This window comes from Megalobrama amblycephala, linkage group LG4 (genome assembly GCF_018812025.1).
Source record: "Megalobrama amblycephala isolate DHTTF-2021 linkage group LG4, ASM1881202v1, whole genome shotgun sequence".
NCBI lineage: Eukaryota > Metazoa > Chordata > Actinopteri > Cypriniformes > Xenocyprididae > Megalobrama > Megalobrama amblycephala.
This window is the reverse complement of record NC_063047.1, coordinates 36,712,692-36,730,883: the sequence shown is the minus strand read 5'-3', so window position 1 is coordinate 36,730,883 and position 18,192 is coordinate 36,712,692. Positions and strand designations below refer to the sequence as shown.

Here is an 18,192-nt window from a genome sequence, read left to right as displayed (position 1 = left end):
TTGGAGCCGGGGTGAAGGTAATCGCCCAGAGGTCCAAGGTGGAGATCTGGGCGAGGGGGCTTGAGGTGGAGGTGCAGTATAGACATGACTTGGAGGAGGCGGGAGAGGGAGGCAGGGAGGGAAAACAGTCTTTACAAAGTTCATAATGAAGGGCTGGCGCGCTTGTCGGCGGCGGAGACTGGCGCTGCTTGCTCGGCGGCGGAGACTGGCGCTGCTTGCTCGGCGGCGGAGACTGGCGCTGCTTGCTCGGCGGCGGAGACTGGCGCTGCTTGCTCGGCGGCGGAGACTGGCGCTGCTTGCTCGGCGGCGGAGACTGGCGCTGCTTGCTCGGCGGCGGAGACTGGCGCTGCTTGCTCGGCGGCGGAGACTGGCGCTGCTTGCTCGGCGGCGGAGACTGGCGCTGCTTGCTCGGCGGCGGAGACTGGCGCTGCTTGCTCGGCGGCGGAGACTGGCGCTGCTTGCTCGGCGGCGGAGACTGGCGCTGCTTGCTCGGCGGCGGAGACTGGCGCTGCTTGCTCGGCGGCAGAGGGTTGGAGCGGCAGGCTCGGAGAGGGTTGGAGCGGCAGGCTCGGAGAGGGTTGGAGCGGCAGGCTCGGAGAGGGTTGGAGCGGCAGGCTCGGAGAGGGTTGGAGCGGCAGGCTCGGCGGAGACTGGAGCGGCTTGCTCGGCGGAGACTGGAGCGGCTTGCTCGGCGGAGACTGGAGCGGCTTGCTCGGCGGAGACTGGAGCGGCTTGCTCGGCGGAGACTGGAGCGGCTTGCTCGGCGGAGACTGGAGCGGCTTGCTCGGCGGAGACTGGAGCGGCTTGCTCGGCGGAGACTGGAGCGGCTTGCTCGGCGGAGACTGGAGCGGCTTGCTCGGCGGAGACTGGAGAGACTGGCTCGCAGGAGACTGGAGAGCGCTCGCCCTTCTTCCTCTTCCTCCTCTTAGGTTTACCGGACCCAGCGGAGATTTGTGGGCCCGGCAGGACACAGGGGGAACCTTCGCTGGAGGGGTATGCGGAGGAAGCCGGAGGTTGACTGACTGGCCCGGCCAACCGTGTTTCTGGATGGACTGGACGACAACACTTATCCTGAACCGTGTCCACGAAGAATTTGGAGCCATTTAAACACAAAATTAAATTGATAGTTTCGCTTAAGGAGAAACGATAATATGGTTCATCAAAACGGATAGTGTCGTCATCCAATCCATCCAGAAACAGGGAGATCAAATATGCTTCAGGCCAGTCAGACAAATAAGCAAGCTCAACGAACTCCTCCACATACCTCTCCAGCGAACGACCAACCTGCAAGAGCCCGATGAGACGATCGCCGGTAGACAGATGGATGAGGGGCATAGGAGGAGCACGAGCCAGGGAGCCAGGGAAAGTCTCCATCTTTCCTTTGTGGAAATCCAACGTTTTTGGGTCCGTTCTTGGGTCCGTTCTTCTGTTACGTTTGCTGGTGTAGAGATGAGGCAGATACGGATTTCCACAATACATTCAATACTTTAATATAAACGAAGGCAGAGAACACCATACAAAACACTAACACAAACAGAGAACGGACGAGGAGTGAAGGGAGTGAGTGCAATATATGGGGAGTGCTGACAATAGAGTCCAGGTGCAGGTGATGAGTGCTGATGAGGAGCTGATGAGGGAAGTGAGTGCAGGTGTGGAGAACAGGAGGATCTTGGGAATTGAAGTCCAGGGAAACAAGGGTTCTGTGACAGTCTTATTAATTTTTTTCAACTTCAACTTTTTATATAACACCATTAAAAACAACAATTGCTGACCATTGTGCTGTGTAATATGTCTAAGGACAATCAATCAATAAAATCATATACAAAAATAACAGATTTCAAACATAAAACAAGACCAATAACTACACAATAAATCCACTATTATTAAAAGCCAGAGACAATGAATATGTTTAAAGCTTTGTTTTAAAATCATGTGGTGTAGGGGCAGCTCTAATAAAACAGGTCGGCTGTTCCAGAGTTTAGCTAAAGCACAATCATCTCTCAATTTCTGCCTTGCCCGGGGAACATTTAGCAGTCTCTGGTTGAATGACCTTAAAGATCTTAGTGAAATGTGAACAGATAGTAAGTTAGTGAGGAATGCAGGTGCTAATCCGTTAAGGAGTTTAGAAACAGGTAGCAACACAAACAAATCTATTTTGTATTGAATTGGAAGCCAGTGCAAATAAATTAAAACTGGTTAGAGGCCTGGTAGCTGCATTATATCTTCATTTTATGCTTGAATTTGTTATTTGGAGCTAAACAATACATAAATGATTTGCATTCCTTGCTAAAAAATATCCAGCATGGTTGGTCATAAAACACTAACCTGCATAATTTAGCGTGTACCGGCAAGGAAGTTGATTTTGGTGTAATCTTGTCAGTGAGCTAATGACATGCCTTTGAATTCTTCAGGGTGTTCAGAGCCAATGGGTATGAAGTCTGGCCACATTCAGGACTACCAAATCACAGCCTCCAGCATCTTCAGAACTCTTAACATGGACATGTTCACCTGGGAGCCTGGGAAAGCCAGACTGGATAAACAAGGGAAGGTCAATGCCTGGACGTCAGGACACAGTGACCAGTCCCAGTGGCTGCAGGTAGGGTTTATTATAATGTCCTTACAAACGGTCTACTGTTATTGTGTCTGTTATTGGCTCTGATTCTACATAAAAGCTGCGAATGATTACATGTAAAAATGGAATGTGTGTTGTAATGAAAAGATCACTATAGGACAGCTCAGGGTGTAGTCTACATAAGACAACATTCATTGTTCAGATGATCCCTGATACAGAACCTCAACAAAGATCAAAGCTTTATCTTGAGGAACAGATTCTTGCTATTTAGCTCCAAGAATCAAAGTTTCAACAAAATCCCAGTTATCCCTTCTCCCTAGAGCATCTGCTTTCAGCTTACTCACTCACTGTGCATTAAGGTAACCGATCACCTTACCTCAGGCTTCAAGCGAGAGCTATTTACCATCATCTTCAAGCCAATCATCTTGATACCACTGTCATCATTTAACATTTAACCATATTTCACTTTATTCCTAGCTGTAAAATCACTGGCTTAAAATTTGTTGTCATTTAAAAGAGTAGTATTATAAATTGCATTGGTATATCATGAAACTCTTAATATATTTTAAAATGCAATCATGTGATGGCAAAGCTGAATTTTCAGCAGCCGTTAGTCTTCAGTGTCACATGATCCTTCAGAAATTATTCTAATATGCTAAATTTTGATTAATGTGTTAGTGGTGCTCCAACACATTGGGAGTTGCATGGCTGCTGCAGATTTGTCGGCTGCACATCCATGATGTGAATCTCCCATTCCACCACATCCCAAAGGTGCTCTATTAGATTGAGATCTGATGACCGTGGAGGCCATTTGCGTATAGTGAACTCAATGTCATGTTCAAGAAACCTTGAGATTATTTGGGCTTTGTGACATGGTTCATTATCCTGCTTGAAGTAAACGTCAGAAGATTTATTTTATTTTATTTTATTAGTTTATTTGCAGTAAACAATGCATTATAACAATGCAGTATAACATTGCTACAATTTCAAGCAGCCGATGCTCCACATACAGGCTTCTAGCCAAAGGCTAATTTGCAGCCCCAGTCCCTGGTTAGGCTAAAAAGTCTACCCTGGTTAGATGTCCTTTATGTGTTCATAAAAGGATGGACATGGTCAGTAACAATAATCGGGTAGGCTGTACCGTTTAAATTATGCTCAGTTGGTACTAGGGGGCCCAGTGTGTGGCAAGAAAATATCCCCCACACCATTACACCACCACCAACAGCCTAAACCTTTAATACAAGGCAGGATGGGTCCATGCTTTCCATGTTGTTTATGCCAAATTCTGACCCTACCATCTGAATGTCCCAGCAGAAATCGAGACTAATCACACCAGGCTACATTTTCTTTTCAATCTTCTGTTGTCCAATTTTTTTTAGCCGTATGAATTGTAGCCTCGGTTTCCTGTTTTTAGCTGACAGGAGTGGCACCGCTGTGGTCTTCTGCTGCTGTAGCCCATCTGCTTCAAGGTTTGATGTGTTGTGAGATGCTCTTCTGCAGACCTCGATTGAGTTGCGGTTGCCTTATCAGCTCGAACCAGTCTGGCTATTCTCCTCTGACTTCTGTCATCAAGGCATTTTTGCCCACAGAACTGCCATTCTCTGTATATTTTCTCTTTTTGGGACAATTCTCTGTAAACCCTAGAGATGGTTGTCCCTGAAAATCCCAGTAGATCAGCAGTTTCTGAAATTCTCAGACTAGCCCATCTGGCACCAACCGTTCTGTTTGAACTTCAGCAGATCTTCTTGACCATGTCTAGATGCCTAGTTGCTGCCATGTGATTGGTTGATTAGATATTTGCCTTAACAAAGAAGTTAAACAGGTGTACCTAATAAAGGGGCCGGTAAGTGTATGTTATAATTCACTGGCAGCAATTTCAGGATGTTTTTTTTTTGTCCTGCATTAATATAATTTCATGTGTTATTTTTGATAGACAGCTCCGTAATAGATGGGGTTGTGCCATTTTTCATAGGACATGGACTGTTGTTCATGAGATGCAGGGAATGTCATCACATCTGAATAATTTTCTAGCTCATGAGGTGTTAAAAGTGATTAATATCCTGAAATTACTGAATAAATGCTCCAGTGCAATCACAAAAATTGAGCGAGTGTGAGACACAGTTGGGCACATTTCAAACATCCGTTGCCATGGTGAACTGTGAGCTTCTGCAGTGGTTGCCCCAATGGAATAATCAATACCAGTGGCATCACACAATGACTTTAGGCTTAATAGATTAATGGAATTAATCAAGCTTAATGACAAATTAAGTATTCTAATTAATCAAGACAATTGCAGTGCTGCAAAGGCAAGATTTACCTCACAAACTGCAGTAACGCCAGAGACATTTTGACCGAACGGAACACAGTGCTGTGCTGAATCACACTACATCAAGATCCTGAAGATGTCAGCATATCTCAGCGGTGCACTTGCTTTTAGATCCACTTTTACAGTATGTCCATTGATTTCGGTGAAAACAAAACTGCTATTACTCTGAGCCCTTTATTTCAGTCTTTGTTAATGATCTTGGTATTTCCAGTTTGTTAAACGGTTTGGTCTCTCTATGTTGACATGTTCAGTCAAGCAGACATTTTACATGGCGCATGCTCATGTCAATATTGAGTAAGACTCCAAGTGAAAAGTTTATTTGCCTCCATTCATTTAGCTGGATTAGGAACTGCATCAAATTGATGCAAATAAAGTCTTATATTGCCAGGCAGTTTGTTTTAGTGAATTAAAATGCAGGCGGGAGTCACAAACAACATTATCTTTTACATCTGTCGCAAAGTTTCCCTCCATTAACCAATCAAAAAACAAATCATACTGCTTTTCCAGGGACTTCTAAGGTCAAACAAACCACTCACATTAAAATGTATATAAATCCCATTGACAGGTTTTGGAGCTGTTTGAATGAACCAATTACTCACCAGCCCTTCAAATACACTGCAAGTCAGCTCTTTTTCCTCTGTTTGGACATACTCCACAGAAAGAAGGCCTCTGTTGATTGCTTCAAACATGCTGAGTCGACCAACAGGCAGTGAGGAGATGGCTATCCTCCTCCTCTTGCATCTGTCTAGCCTGCCTGGGTCTATCTTTGGCTTTTCTCCCCTCAAATTTTGAAAAATTGCCTTTTCGGCTCATTCCTCTCCCTCCTCTTCTTGTGTAATGAATCGATTTAGTGTCCTCATTTGTGGTTTCCTGTGTCTTCGCCACTACTCAGACAGAGATGTGACCTCAGTCCCACACACAGAACTTTTAGCCTTCATCAGGCAGGCATGAGAAAGAGCACTTACATTCATTATGGATCTTAAGCCTGCTCATTACGGACTATATGCATGAACAGTTTGAGAAATCTTTGCAATGTCTTTTTTTTTTCTTCTTTTTTTTCGGTAAAGATGAGGACTAGAATTTACAAGAATTAAATCAAAGTCAGCGTTTCTCCAACTGGGGTCTGTCTCAAATAGCCAGGGGTCTGTGGAAAATTTCTGAATTGAGAACAAAAACCTTTCTGCAAAACCATGACAAGCAATGTGATAGACCGCAACCGAGCAGCCGGGGTTCTGGAAGGATTTTTCCCATTCATTTTCTACATATAGACATTTCAAAATATTTTTCAATAAGCCCTTAACCAAACCATGGTTTCAAAATCAATCACATTACAACATCATGAACAAATTTGAACAGAATTTGAAAAAGATACGAGTACATGATTGTGTACTTATGATTAACCATTCATACACTGTAAAAAATGACCGTGATTTTAACAGTAAAAGACTGTAAAAATGCTGCGGTGAAAAACTGTTGACTGGTTTACAGAAAGTCTCCGTACTATATACGGTGAATAACTGTAATAGATCTAATGGTACATTTAATGTAATTTTACGGTAAAATACCGTTAAATTCACAGTTTTTGGAAGTGAAAAATAACAATTCATTGTAAAATTTACAGTGAAAAACCGTATATTGACATTCCCACAATTCCCTGCGTGATACTTCACATTTGATATATTTTCGTGGAAATAACTCTGTTTCTTCTTAGTTTTTCTCATTTTTTTCTAATCAGTTATGTACATTAGGGTTTTATGTTACATCTAATGTTGTTAAATTAATGTTTATTGCATTTTTAAAATTTCATGCATGTTACCATGATGGTGTTTAGTGTGTGTGTGTGAATGACACTGTGTGCACCTTCTATATATTAGTATTGTGCTTCTCAGCTTGTGCAAAAGCTGCTTATGATGAACTTTGATTCATCATGTGACTCTCATCACCACTGTGTTTGGTGACTGTCAGTGTATTATAAAGGTACAAAACAGATATTAGTACTTCATTAGGTTAGTAAATTAACATTATATCAGTTAATGAAATACGTTATTTTACCGTAAATTTAACAGATTTAAAATGTAAAATTCACATGTAACTCCGTAAGTATGTTTACGGTTTGATGTAATTTTTACAGTATTGTTCTGGTAACCACAGCTGCCGGTATTTTTCCGTAGAAACAACAGGATTTTTTTTACAGTGTATACTCAAATCTGCAATGATGATAGAGTATAAAACTATTGATTAAAGTGTATTAATGTGTTTAGTTATTTAGTCATGTTCAGTTTCTCAGGATTGGGTTTAGGAACCTCTTCTTTGTACTCTATATAAAAGCATTTATAACCCTGCAGTGGCCTGTTATCTGTCTCAAGCTCTTCATATTGTTAGGACCACATTTATCATTACCCTCTAGAGGGGTTTATCTTTTCACTAGAAAGATTTTATACTAACAAAGATGTGAAAGAAGCTTGACTATGTTAATTATAGCTGGATAGAGTCATTTCTCACACATTGCAAAATAATTTATTTAATTTTCAGTCAAGTATAAATATGTTAACATCATGTTAGTTTTGTTAGAGGTCACACATGTCTTTTGAATTATTCCCTTTGTACTGCAGCCTCACAAGAATTTGACATTGTATTTCATTTGGCCTGAGGTCATTTTAGACAAATTCTTACATAGTGATTTCATCAGATGATTTAGGACATAGCAGACATTGTTACATACCCTTACGTTCAAAATTTATTTGGCAAGGATGCATTTCATTGATGAGCAGCAAAGACTTTTACATTAATGCAATAAATAAATAAATAAATTTCAAATAAATGCTGTTATTTTGAACTTTCTATTCACCAAAGAATCCACGATTTCCACAAAAACATTAAGCAGCACGTTTTTAACGTTGATAATAATGAGAAATGTTTCTTGAGCACCAATTCAGCATGTTAGAATGATTCCTGAAGGATCATGTGACACTGAAGACTGGAGTATTGATGCTGAAAATGGTTATTTTAAATTGTAATAATATTTCACAATATTACTGTTTTTACTTTACTTTTGATCCAATAAATGCAGCCTTGGCAAATATAAGAGACTTCTTACAAAAAACATTTAAAAAATTGTAGTGACCCCAAATGTTTGAACTGTAGTGTAAATATCAGTGTAAAGAGAGTGCATTGTATTTTCATTTAAATTGCAATATTTGTGGTTAACTCTTTATTTCTGTACTTTTGGCATTTTAAAGAGCTGATTTAATTGTCTGGATAGCAGTGGTAGAGTGATTCTGAACAGTCACAGTAAAGTATAACCGATCGTGGTAGTCTGCTGCTTCCTCCACAACTGAGCACTCAGAAAACTGGTCTGTTAGAAGGGAGATTGCACTGTGCAAATTGTGCACAGCACACATTTTGTTAGCGACTTTACCTTGTTTGCATAATTCCTTTAGGAAATTAGGTGCTAAAACTGCATGTGCAAATAAACTGAGTAATCATCGGGCATAATTCATTCTTAGTTAATTCCCCCCTTTAATCTCTTAATCAGGGAATTTAATGCACCTTCAACTTGTTTGAGAATTACAAACCTTTTAGCTTTTCCATTTCCTTTCTGGCAACTGACCAACTTGTTGGATCATTCTGTGCATTGGCTGGTCTCCCTTGATTCTGCTGCAGGCAGTGTTTTAGCATTGGACACAAACTCCAACCTACAGTCATTACAAAAGAAAGCAGTCAGAATCTTCGATAACGTTGGATATCTGGAACAGACAAATTCATTATTGTTAAAGTCACATACACTGAAGTTCATTGAGCTGGTTAAATTTAAGTCATGTTCAAAGCAAGAAATAATCTACTTCTGGGAAATTTACAAAAAAAAAAAAAAAATGTTTATGGAAAGGCAGAATGGGTATAACTTGAGAGAAGAATTCAACTTTAAAAAGCTCAAAATAAGAACAACTCTAAAAAGTATGTGCATCACTATTTGTGGTGTGAGGTTGTGGCACGGTTTGGAGCAGGTGTTAAACATTGTACAAACATTAAACAGTTTAAAATGTTGTATAAAAACACTTTATTAAAAGGATATGAGGATGAACAAGGTGATTGTGTGGGGTATAATACTGACTGCGTTGGGATGTGTGATTTAAGTTGGTGGTTTTTATTGCAAAATGGATAAATATGGTTGGTGTTAAATTGCTGTAAAATTACTGTAAAATGAAATGACCGTATTTGCTATCTTGATATACAGTATATATGTAAGCAGTAAGATACGAGAGGCTGTGCTGTATCGTGAATAAGTCACGGCTGAAGGGCGTTGTTAGCAACCCCTTCAGCCATGTCTTATTCACGATACAGCACTAGCCTCAAGTACCTTATTGCGTTTATAAAACGGTGACCACACAATACAATATTAAAGCCAGAAATATGTATCAATGCAACTTTCATGAAGTAAACTTTTTCTAAAAGCCTTCCTCCGGACAAAATAGTCCCTGACCGTGAACAGCAACAGAAGTTACATTATTACGCCATTAGATGGTGGCGAAGACTGTCTTTATGAGTGTGTCAGTAAGTAGCGAAGACTTTTACATTGAAAAGACTGAATTGTTATGAACACGGAACAAGACGCAACTGACAAATGCTTTGACTAGCGTTGTCAGTCACGTGAAAGCCCCATAACTTTTAAAAGGACAAGATGATACATCGGACATTTAAACAGATGTTTTATTATGAACATAAGACTGACTTGAAGGAAAATGCTAAATCTGAATGTAGGTAATAAACTCGCTTACTCAATCACTTTCTCACAGTACTCTTCTACATAATACAATAAGCTTCAATGAACAATATCAATTGAGAACATACAGTTTACATTGCTAAGAGTGGTTGCTAAGGGCGTTGTGTAGTGATACACAGAACCGTTGGGTGAAGCGGTCATAGCCGTGTTTTATCATGAATAAAAGTCGTGTTTCACCCACTCCTTTACGGATATATTGTAATTATTGTTAATAACACTTTATAGATATTGTTTTTCCTTTGCAACACAATTATTGTGTGTGTGTGTGTGTGTATATATATATATATATATATATATATATTAATTTCAAAAAGAAAGTAAGAAAGAACGAAAGTCACTGTAGTCTGAGCATGTTTTATATTCACTGTCCATGAGGTTATGACCCTGCATAAAAACCCTGCATCAAAAAACCAGGCATGCTGTGATTTTGCTGTTTGTTTGTTTTTGTTGTTTGTTTGTTTGTTTTTTTGTTTTTTTATTTTATCAATAAAAATATTTATTTATTTGATATTCCATGAATTCATCACAAAACTTGTTTCTGACCCTCATCAATGTCATTTTCAATCCAAGAATGCTTTATTATTATTATTATTATTATTATTATTATTATTATTATTATTTTATATGTTTTGGTCAATATTTTCTTGAAACTTGGATTACTTATGGATTACTGTACTTAAATATCTGTTGTGACTTTTTTGCTCTGAGTCAAAAATTGCCTCAGACACCTACACTGTCTAAATACGCACATCTCTATACTAGTTGGTGAAAAAAAAAAATAAGTGTGTGAAATGAGTAGTATGTACATCTGAATTCACAGTATTCATAAAACAGTAGCCAAAAAAAATCCATCATGGAAGTGTTTGACTGCTCTACCATTATTTTCATTTGTTCTAAATTTCAATTACATTGCTGTATTGGCTTTTTAGACCGATCAGACAGGTCCTCAAACACTGTGCTCTGGAATCCAGAAACAAGCTTCACACTGGCAGATACGGGAATGAGATTAGAAGCTCACTCCGTTTTGGGGGACGCTTGAAGATGAGATGGTGAAATCTTCAGAAGCAAACAGTGAATATGCTCAGTTCCAGCTGGCAGAGGATTATTAGTTAATTATGCACATTAACAGGCTAACTGCATAACACAGAGAGCCTGCCAGAGTGCACTTGGCTCTTTTTAGAACTTCCTTATTACAGAATCATTGCAGCAATGCAAGCATATGTTAAATGTTATGCTGACCCTGCTGGTGCACCAACAGTTACTCCAAAAAAAAAAAAAAACACACAAGAAAACACAGTTTTGGTTTCTATTTTATTTATTTATTTATTAAAATGGCCTTAGAAACCAACCTGTTAATTCATTCATTTTCTTGCAAATTATAAGTCTTAGATATAACTCTATATTAGATAAATTAGAAATAATTAGGGCTTTCAAAGTTAGTCATTACATGCAGTTATTTATGTTTATGCAATTTTTGCATTTATGCATAACTGTTTCATTCTATTGTTATTATTATACCAAATTCAGATGGGATGTATAACAAACAAAAAGTCCAGCAAAGATGTGAGAGGTGCATGACTTCATTTTAACCAAAGCATTTTAACTATTATGTGCACTGCTACTCACAGACATTTTGTAAAATAATTTTGTTTATGTTAAGTATGTTCAATGAATATAATTTCATATTAGTTTTGTTGTAGGTCAGCACATGTGTCTTTTAAACGTTTCCTTTAGGTTGCAGCCTCATAACATTTTGATATGGTATTTTATTTAGACTAAGCATGCCACATCTGGCAGAGGACCTTATTTGGTCTGGTGTGGCATATAAGAAGTTTTAATAAATACAGTGTTTATACCCGGCTTTTTGGCACTACCATGCTGTTTACCAATAACATTATAGACAGTATTCATACCTGGATCATTTGGAGTAATGGTTCATCACTTTTTGATGGATGAAAATACTTGGGATTTTTTTAATCTTAAAAAAAAAAAAAGATTACATAAGACCGCTGATGATTTAACAGTAAATATTTCAGTACTTTCTGTGGTTTATTTTGCTAATCATGTTTCTTTACATCACATGAAATATACCCTTCAAACTGTTAAGCTGCAAAAATCACCTCCTTAAGATCTATTTCTCACTCCATGTAATCTCAACAGTCCAAGCATCTATAAATAAAGCTATTTGTGGGTTTTGACACTGTTTTCCATCTTATAGTCGTGTTTTCTCAGTTAATTATCCCCTGTGCTGTGATAAATATGCCAGTTTACCTGAAGCTCTACATTTAATTATTATCTTCTCTAGCTTTTTCTTCTCATATGTATCTAGCTACTACAGGAGAATTTCTAAATATGCCATTTTCTCTGATTAAAAGATTAGTTCACTTCAGAATTAAAATTTCCTGATAATTTACTCACCCCCATGTCATCTGAGATGTTTATGTCTTTCTTTCTTCATTTGAAAAGAAATGAAGGTTTTTGAGGAAAACATTCCAGGATTTTTCTCCATATAGCGGACTTTCAACAGCTACCAACGGGTTGAAGGTCCAAATTCCAGTTTCATTGCAGCTTCAAAGGGCTCTACATGATCCCAGCTGAGGAATAAGGGTCTTGCTAGCTAAACGATCGGCCATTTTCTGAAAGAAAAAAAAAAAGTATATACTTTTTAACCACAAATGCTCGTCTTGCACTAGCTCTGTCTGTGATGCGATCATCACGTTGGAAAGGTCATGTGTGACATAGGCGGAAATACCAAGCAAGTGTTTATAAAGTGAACATGCAAAGACCAAGTGAAATGACCTTTACAAAAAACAAAAAAAAAAAAAGCTAAAACAACGATTTTGGACGATTTGGAAGTTGGAGGAGAAAATTAGATGAAAATTTGTGGTTAAGAAGTGTGTGTATATATATATATATATATATATATATATATATATATATATATATATATATAATACACACACACACACACACTACCGCTCAAAAGTTTGGAATCGGTAAGATTTTTAATGTTTTTAAAAGAAGTTTTGTCTGCTCACCAAGGCTTAATTTATTTAATTAAAAATACAGTAAAAACAGTAATATTATGAAAAATTATTACAATTTAAAATAACTGTTTTCTATTTGAATATATTTTACAAAGTAATTTATTCTCGTGTTGGCAATGCTGAATTTTCAGCATCATTACTCCAGTCTTCAGTGTCACATGATCCTTCAGAAATCATTCTAATATGATGATTTAGTTAAATATTTGTTATTATTATCAATGTTGAAAACAGTTGTGTACTTTTTTTTCAGGATTCCCTGATGAATAGAAAGTTCAAAAGAACAGCATTTATCTAAAATACAATGCTTTTGTAACATTTTACACTACCGTTCAAAAGTTTGGGGTCAGTAAGAATTTTTTTTTTTTTTTTTAAGAAATTAATACTTTTATTCAGCAAGGATGCATTAAATCAATCAAAAGTGACAGTAAAGACATTTATAATGTTACAAAAGATTAGATTTCAAATAAACACTGTTCTTTTGAACTTTCTATTCATCAAAGAATCCTGAAAAATCAAATATTGTACACAAATATTTTGTACAATTGTAAACAATAAATGTTTCTTGAGCAGCAAATTGACATATTAAAATGATTTCTGAAGGATCATGTGACACTGAAGACTGGATTAACGATGCTGAAAATTCAGCTTTGCCAACACAAGAATAAATTACATTTTAAACATTTTAAATTGTAATAATATTTCACAATATAACTGTTTTTACTGTATTTTTAATTAAGTAAATGCACCCTTGGTGAGCAGACGAAATTTCTTTTAAAGGTGCCCTTGATTCAAAAATTGAATTTACCTTGGCATAGTTAAATAACAAGAGTTCAGTACATGGAAAAGACATACATTGAGTCTCAAACTCCATTGTTTCCTCCTTCTTATATAAATCTCATTTGTTTAAAAGACCTCCAAAGAACAGGCGAATCTCAACATAACACCGACTGTTACGTAACAGTCGAGATCATTAATATGTACGGCCCCAATATTTGCATATGCCAGCCCATGTTCCCAACATTATGAAAGGCATTAGACAAGGGCAGCCAGTATTAACGTCTGGATCTGTGCACAGCCGAATCAACAGACTAGGTAAGCAAGCAAGATCAACAGCAAAAAATGGCAGATAGAGCAATAATAACTGACATGATTCATGATAACATGATATTTTTAGTGATATTTGTAAATGGTCTTTCTACATGTTTCGTTAGCATGTTGCTAATGTACTGTTAAATGTGGTTAAAGTTACCATTGTTTATTACTGTATTCACAGAGACAAGAGCCGTTGCTATTTTCATTATTAAACACTTGCAGTCTGTATAATTCATAAACACAACTTCATTCTTTATAAATCTCTCCAACAGTGTGTAATGTTAACTTTAGCCACAGAGCACTATCAAACTCATTCAGAATCAAATGTAAACATTCAAATAAACACTGTACTTACACGATTAGACATGCTGCGTGACAAACACTTTGTAAAGATCCATTTTGAGGGTTATATTAGCTGTTTGAACTTTTTTTATGTTGTTTAAAGCAAGCGCGAGCTCTGTGGGCGGAGAGCACGAGCAATTAAAGGGCCAGCAGCCCTGAATCGGCTCATTTATAATGATGCCCCAAAATAGGCAGTTAAAAAAATGAATTTAAAAAAAATCTATGGGGTATTTTGAGCTGAAACTTCACAGACACATTCAGGGGACACCTTAGACTTATATTACATCTTTTAAAAAGAAAGTGGACAATCAATTCGCTATATAATATTTATAATATTTGAAGCTGCATTTAAACTTCAATTTGGACATTCAACCTATTGATAGCCATTGAAGTCCACTATATGGAGAAAAATCCTGGAATGTTTTCCTCAAAACCTTAATTTCTTTTCAACTGAAGAAAGAAAGACATAAACATCTTGGATGAAATGGGGGTGAGTAAATTATCAGGAAAATTTAATTCTGAAGTGAACTAATCATTTAACAAGTGCACTCGCTAAACAAGGCTTTCATTACAAAGCAGCAGTGAAACAGCAGTAGACTAGCTTTTTAAATACATCCCTCAGTGAACATCCACCGAATCACTCTAGATGTCTAGAAGTACTTTTTTGTTGTTCTTGTTGTTGTTGTTTAGGATAAGACAACTTATCATGATAAGCTGCCTGTAAAGGTTTTAATTTACAGATCTTAATTTAGCCAATTGAAAATGATTCCCAGGTATCATTTAATTGTTCATTGTAAACAGTCATTATGTCATTATGAGTAAAGCTGGAAAAAAAAAAATAATCAGGATAATCAACAAATAGTTTACCCCAGTATAGCCTTTGATAATTCTCATTAACACTCAGGTTCAGGTTTTTGTTGTGTGTGTTGATATTGCAGTTGTCTTGGGCAACACAACAGAAGCATCTTGACGGTGTAGTTGCATTGCAGTGAATTTTCCGGAGCAAAGCGGGCGTTTCAATTCATTCGAAGCCGAGCTTCACCCTCTCGTGGTGAATTGTGATATTGACAGTGGGTCAGAAAAGACATGAAGAGCATCCAAAAGTTAAGAAATGCTCAAATTTATGCTAATGTAAAGCAAAAAACATTGAACAGCAACCAAACGTTGTGAGAACCATGTAGTTACGCCTGTACTGTATATGCCAATTGTTCTGGAGTTTCTGCTGGATTTACCGCATAAATCATATTGTTTACATCCATTGCAGTTGATATATGTATGTTAAATTTTGGACGCTTTTGTTGTGATTAGGCTGTGTTTACAAAAGGTGGTTAATTTGACACTGTGTGTTTACTTTGGGCATTCTGAAACAAATCTTTCATCTTTCTAACTTTAATCATGTGTATGATATTACACTGGCCATGTGCTAAAAAAAAACAAAAAAAAAACATTAAACACGCTCAGTACAGACACCCCAAGGCGAAGGCGTTGTAGCACAGTCAGTGGCACTGAGCGGAGATTTGCCGCTGCAGTTTAAGTGCACCATAAGCCAAGATGTGCCCAGAAATGGCAAACAGTTTTACTGATACTACACAGATTGGAAGCCAATCTAAAGAGACTACTGATCTACTGTCTACGCTTGAACAAATTGCTCAAATGGTGGAGCCTGGGCGTGGGACAGTAATTAGGAGTAATGCAAGATTGATTCGTACTCAGCGGCAATGCCTTGATTAATGTCATGCTCTCTGCAAACAGAAACATGTGTTTGTGTTAATCAGAAGGTCTGGTATAATTGCTCTGTGTTTGGAGGGCTGTTTTGGTATGTAACCTGGTGGATGCTTCTAGCGATGAAAACAAGTTCCCTTAGTCAACAGCACCGGGTGCATCTTGTCATGTCCACAGCTCAAAGCTGCTACTTACACGTTGATTAAATTTCTGCTCTGTCGCAGTTGTTTATTGTGTACACACTTCAAAAATGGAATATGTCACCACCCAAGACAACATATCTGAGAAAACTGCTGCCTTGGAAAAATGAGGGAATCGACATGACAGAAGTTGAGAGGAATTGTAATTGTCTCCTAGAGCGGTAATGATGACTAGCTAAATAAAGGCTGGGGCTACTGCTGTTTTGATTAAATGTCACACATGAAAAATGAAGCTCAACAAGCAGCCATCAGTGCTCATGGAAAGAAGGATCTGCAGGATGCCCTGGGATTTCATTCATGGGATCAAAACAGTCCACAAATGTATTCTGGTACAGCAAAATGTCTGAAATATGTTTGTAAATGGCATTCTTATAGTCTACCCAGGTTGTTTTTTTTTTTTTTTTTTTTTTTTTTTTATCAACACCCCCCAACAGTGCATTGACATGCATTGCTTCATGCTGAATGAAATAACGTTTTAATGTTATTTGACTTATTACCCAGCCTTGTAAAGGAATCAATAGAAACACTACCTGAAGCCATGTTGTCTCACTGAACTAATTGTGAGTTGGAAACAAAGTCTTCAGGATTCCAATACAATTATTGAACAGGCATGATTTCTTGATTCTTGCTTCCAATCCAGCACATAAATGAAACGGCTCCCTCAGTGAGTCGAATCTGCTTAAAATAAGCATTTATTTCACAATAAAATCAATAGACTTCTACACATCCCAATTTTTAGTTATGTAATTTACACTAAATTATAAAACGGAGAGTTCCGGCCCTTGATTCTGATTGGTTGAACAGTGTTCGAAGCCATTGTAAAATTCCTGAAAACATACAGCTGACCGCATTACATAAGTATTGCTGTGCTACTGAGTGCGTATGTTGCTGCATCTGTCCTAGCAACCACTCTTAGCAACATAAACATATGTTTGTTCTTAATTGATTTTATTCATTGAAGCTTACTGCATTATGTTGAAGAGTATTGTGAGAGACAGATCGAGTGTATTACCTGCATGCAGATGTAGCATTTTCCTTCAGGTCAGTCCTATGTTCATAATAAAAAATCAGTTTGAATGTCCGCTGCGATCTTGTCCTCATTTAATGGGTTTCCCCGTGCCCTGCTGACACTGACAGCGCTAGTCAAAGCATTTGTCATTTGCGTCTTGTTCCGTGTTCACTAGAAGTTTCAATATAAAAGTCTTTTCGACTGAGTGACTCACTCATAAAGACAATCTTTGCTGCCATCTAACGGCGTAATAAATGTAACTGTTGCCCCTGTTTTCCAGTGGAAGGAAGACTTTTTATGATTTTACTTCATGAAAGCTGCATTGATACATATTTTTTTGCTTTAATATTTGTATTGTGCGGTAACCGTATTATAAAAGCAATAAGCCCCGTGAAGCTGTGGTTTACAGTGAATTTATAACAGCTAAGGAGTTAACAACGGCCCTTAGCTGTTATAAATTCACAGTAAATCGTGGCTTCTTGGGGCTTATTGTTTTATTATATAGTACTATTTCACGGTTGATTCTAATGGCTCAGTCATAACATTCTACGATCAAATATTTTTTGTATAATGACCACCATGCTGCATAATTGTCCATTGTCCCTGGTCATTATCGCAAAGTAACGAGACAAGATACAAGAAGTTTGTATTTTGGATTGTTCCAACACTATACAGAGCCACATTGTACTTGTCAAAAGTCAGACTACAGATGGAGTGGTGTTTTTTTGCACTTTAAAAATGATATAGGAAAAAGTATTTAACAGTGAATATTAGTCACTTTACCTTTAACACATTAATGATTTCCTGTGAAGTTGTTTGCTGAAAGAATGAGAACGCAACAGATGTCTATGTTCATGTGCCAAGAGAAGGTGCTTCCTGTTTTTTAATGTGTGCTGGTGTGAAAAGGTGAAGGGCAGGAGTACTTTCAGATGCATCAAGGTCTTTTTGTGGGCAGATGGCGATGATGTGATCACCAGGGAAACGGTTATTGCAGGGTCTTGGGTGGAGAAAAGGAACACTTGGTTTCACTTGCTATTAATTACACATGTGAAAATGTTCATACACAGATTTCACACACACATATTAGTTTTTATGCACGGTT

The 18,192-nt window shown here is 37.8% G+C and overlaps 1 protein-coding gene across 3 annotated transcripts in view; it reads left to right on the top strand.

Annotated features, from left to right (window-relative positions):
- Positions 1-18,192, top strand: part of edil3a (EGF-like repeats and discoidin I-like domains 3a) — a 224,477-nt gene that overhangs the window by 183,786 nt on the left and 22,499 nt on the right. For all 3 annotated transcript variants that reach the window (XM_048189138.1, XM_048189137.1, XM_048189139.1), the window contains one exon: positions 2,412-2,596. In XM_048189138.1, coding sequence (XP_048045095.1) covers positions 2,412-2,596 — 185 coding nt within the window. The remainder of the gene's footprint in view (positions 1-2,411; positions 2,597-18,192) is intronic.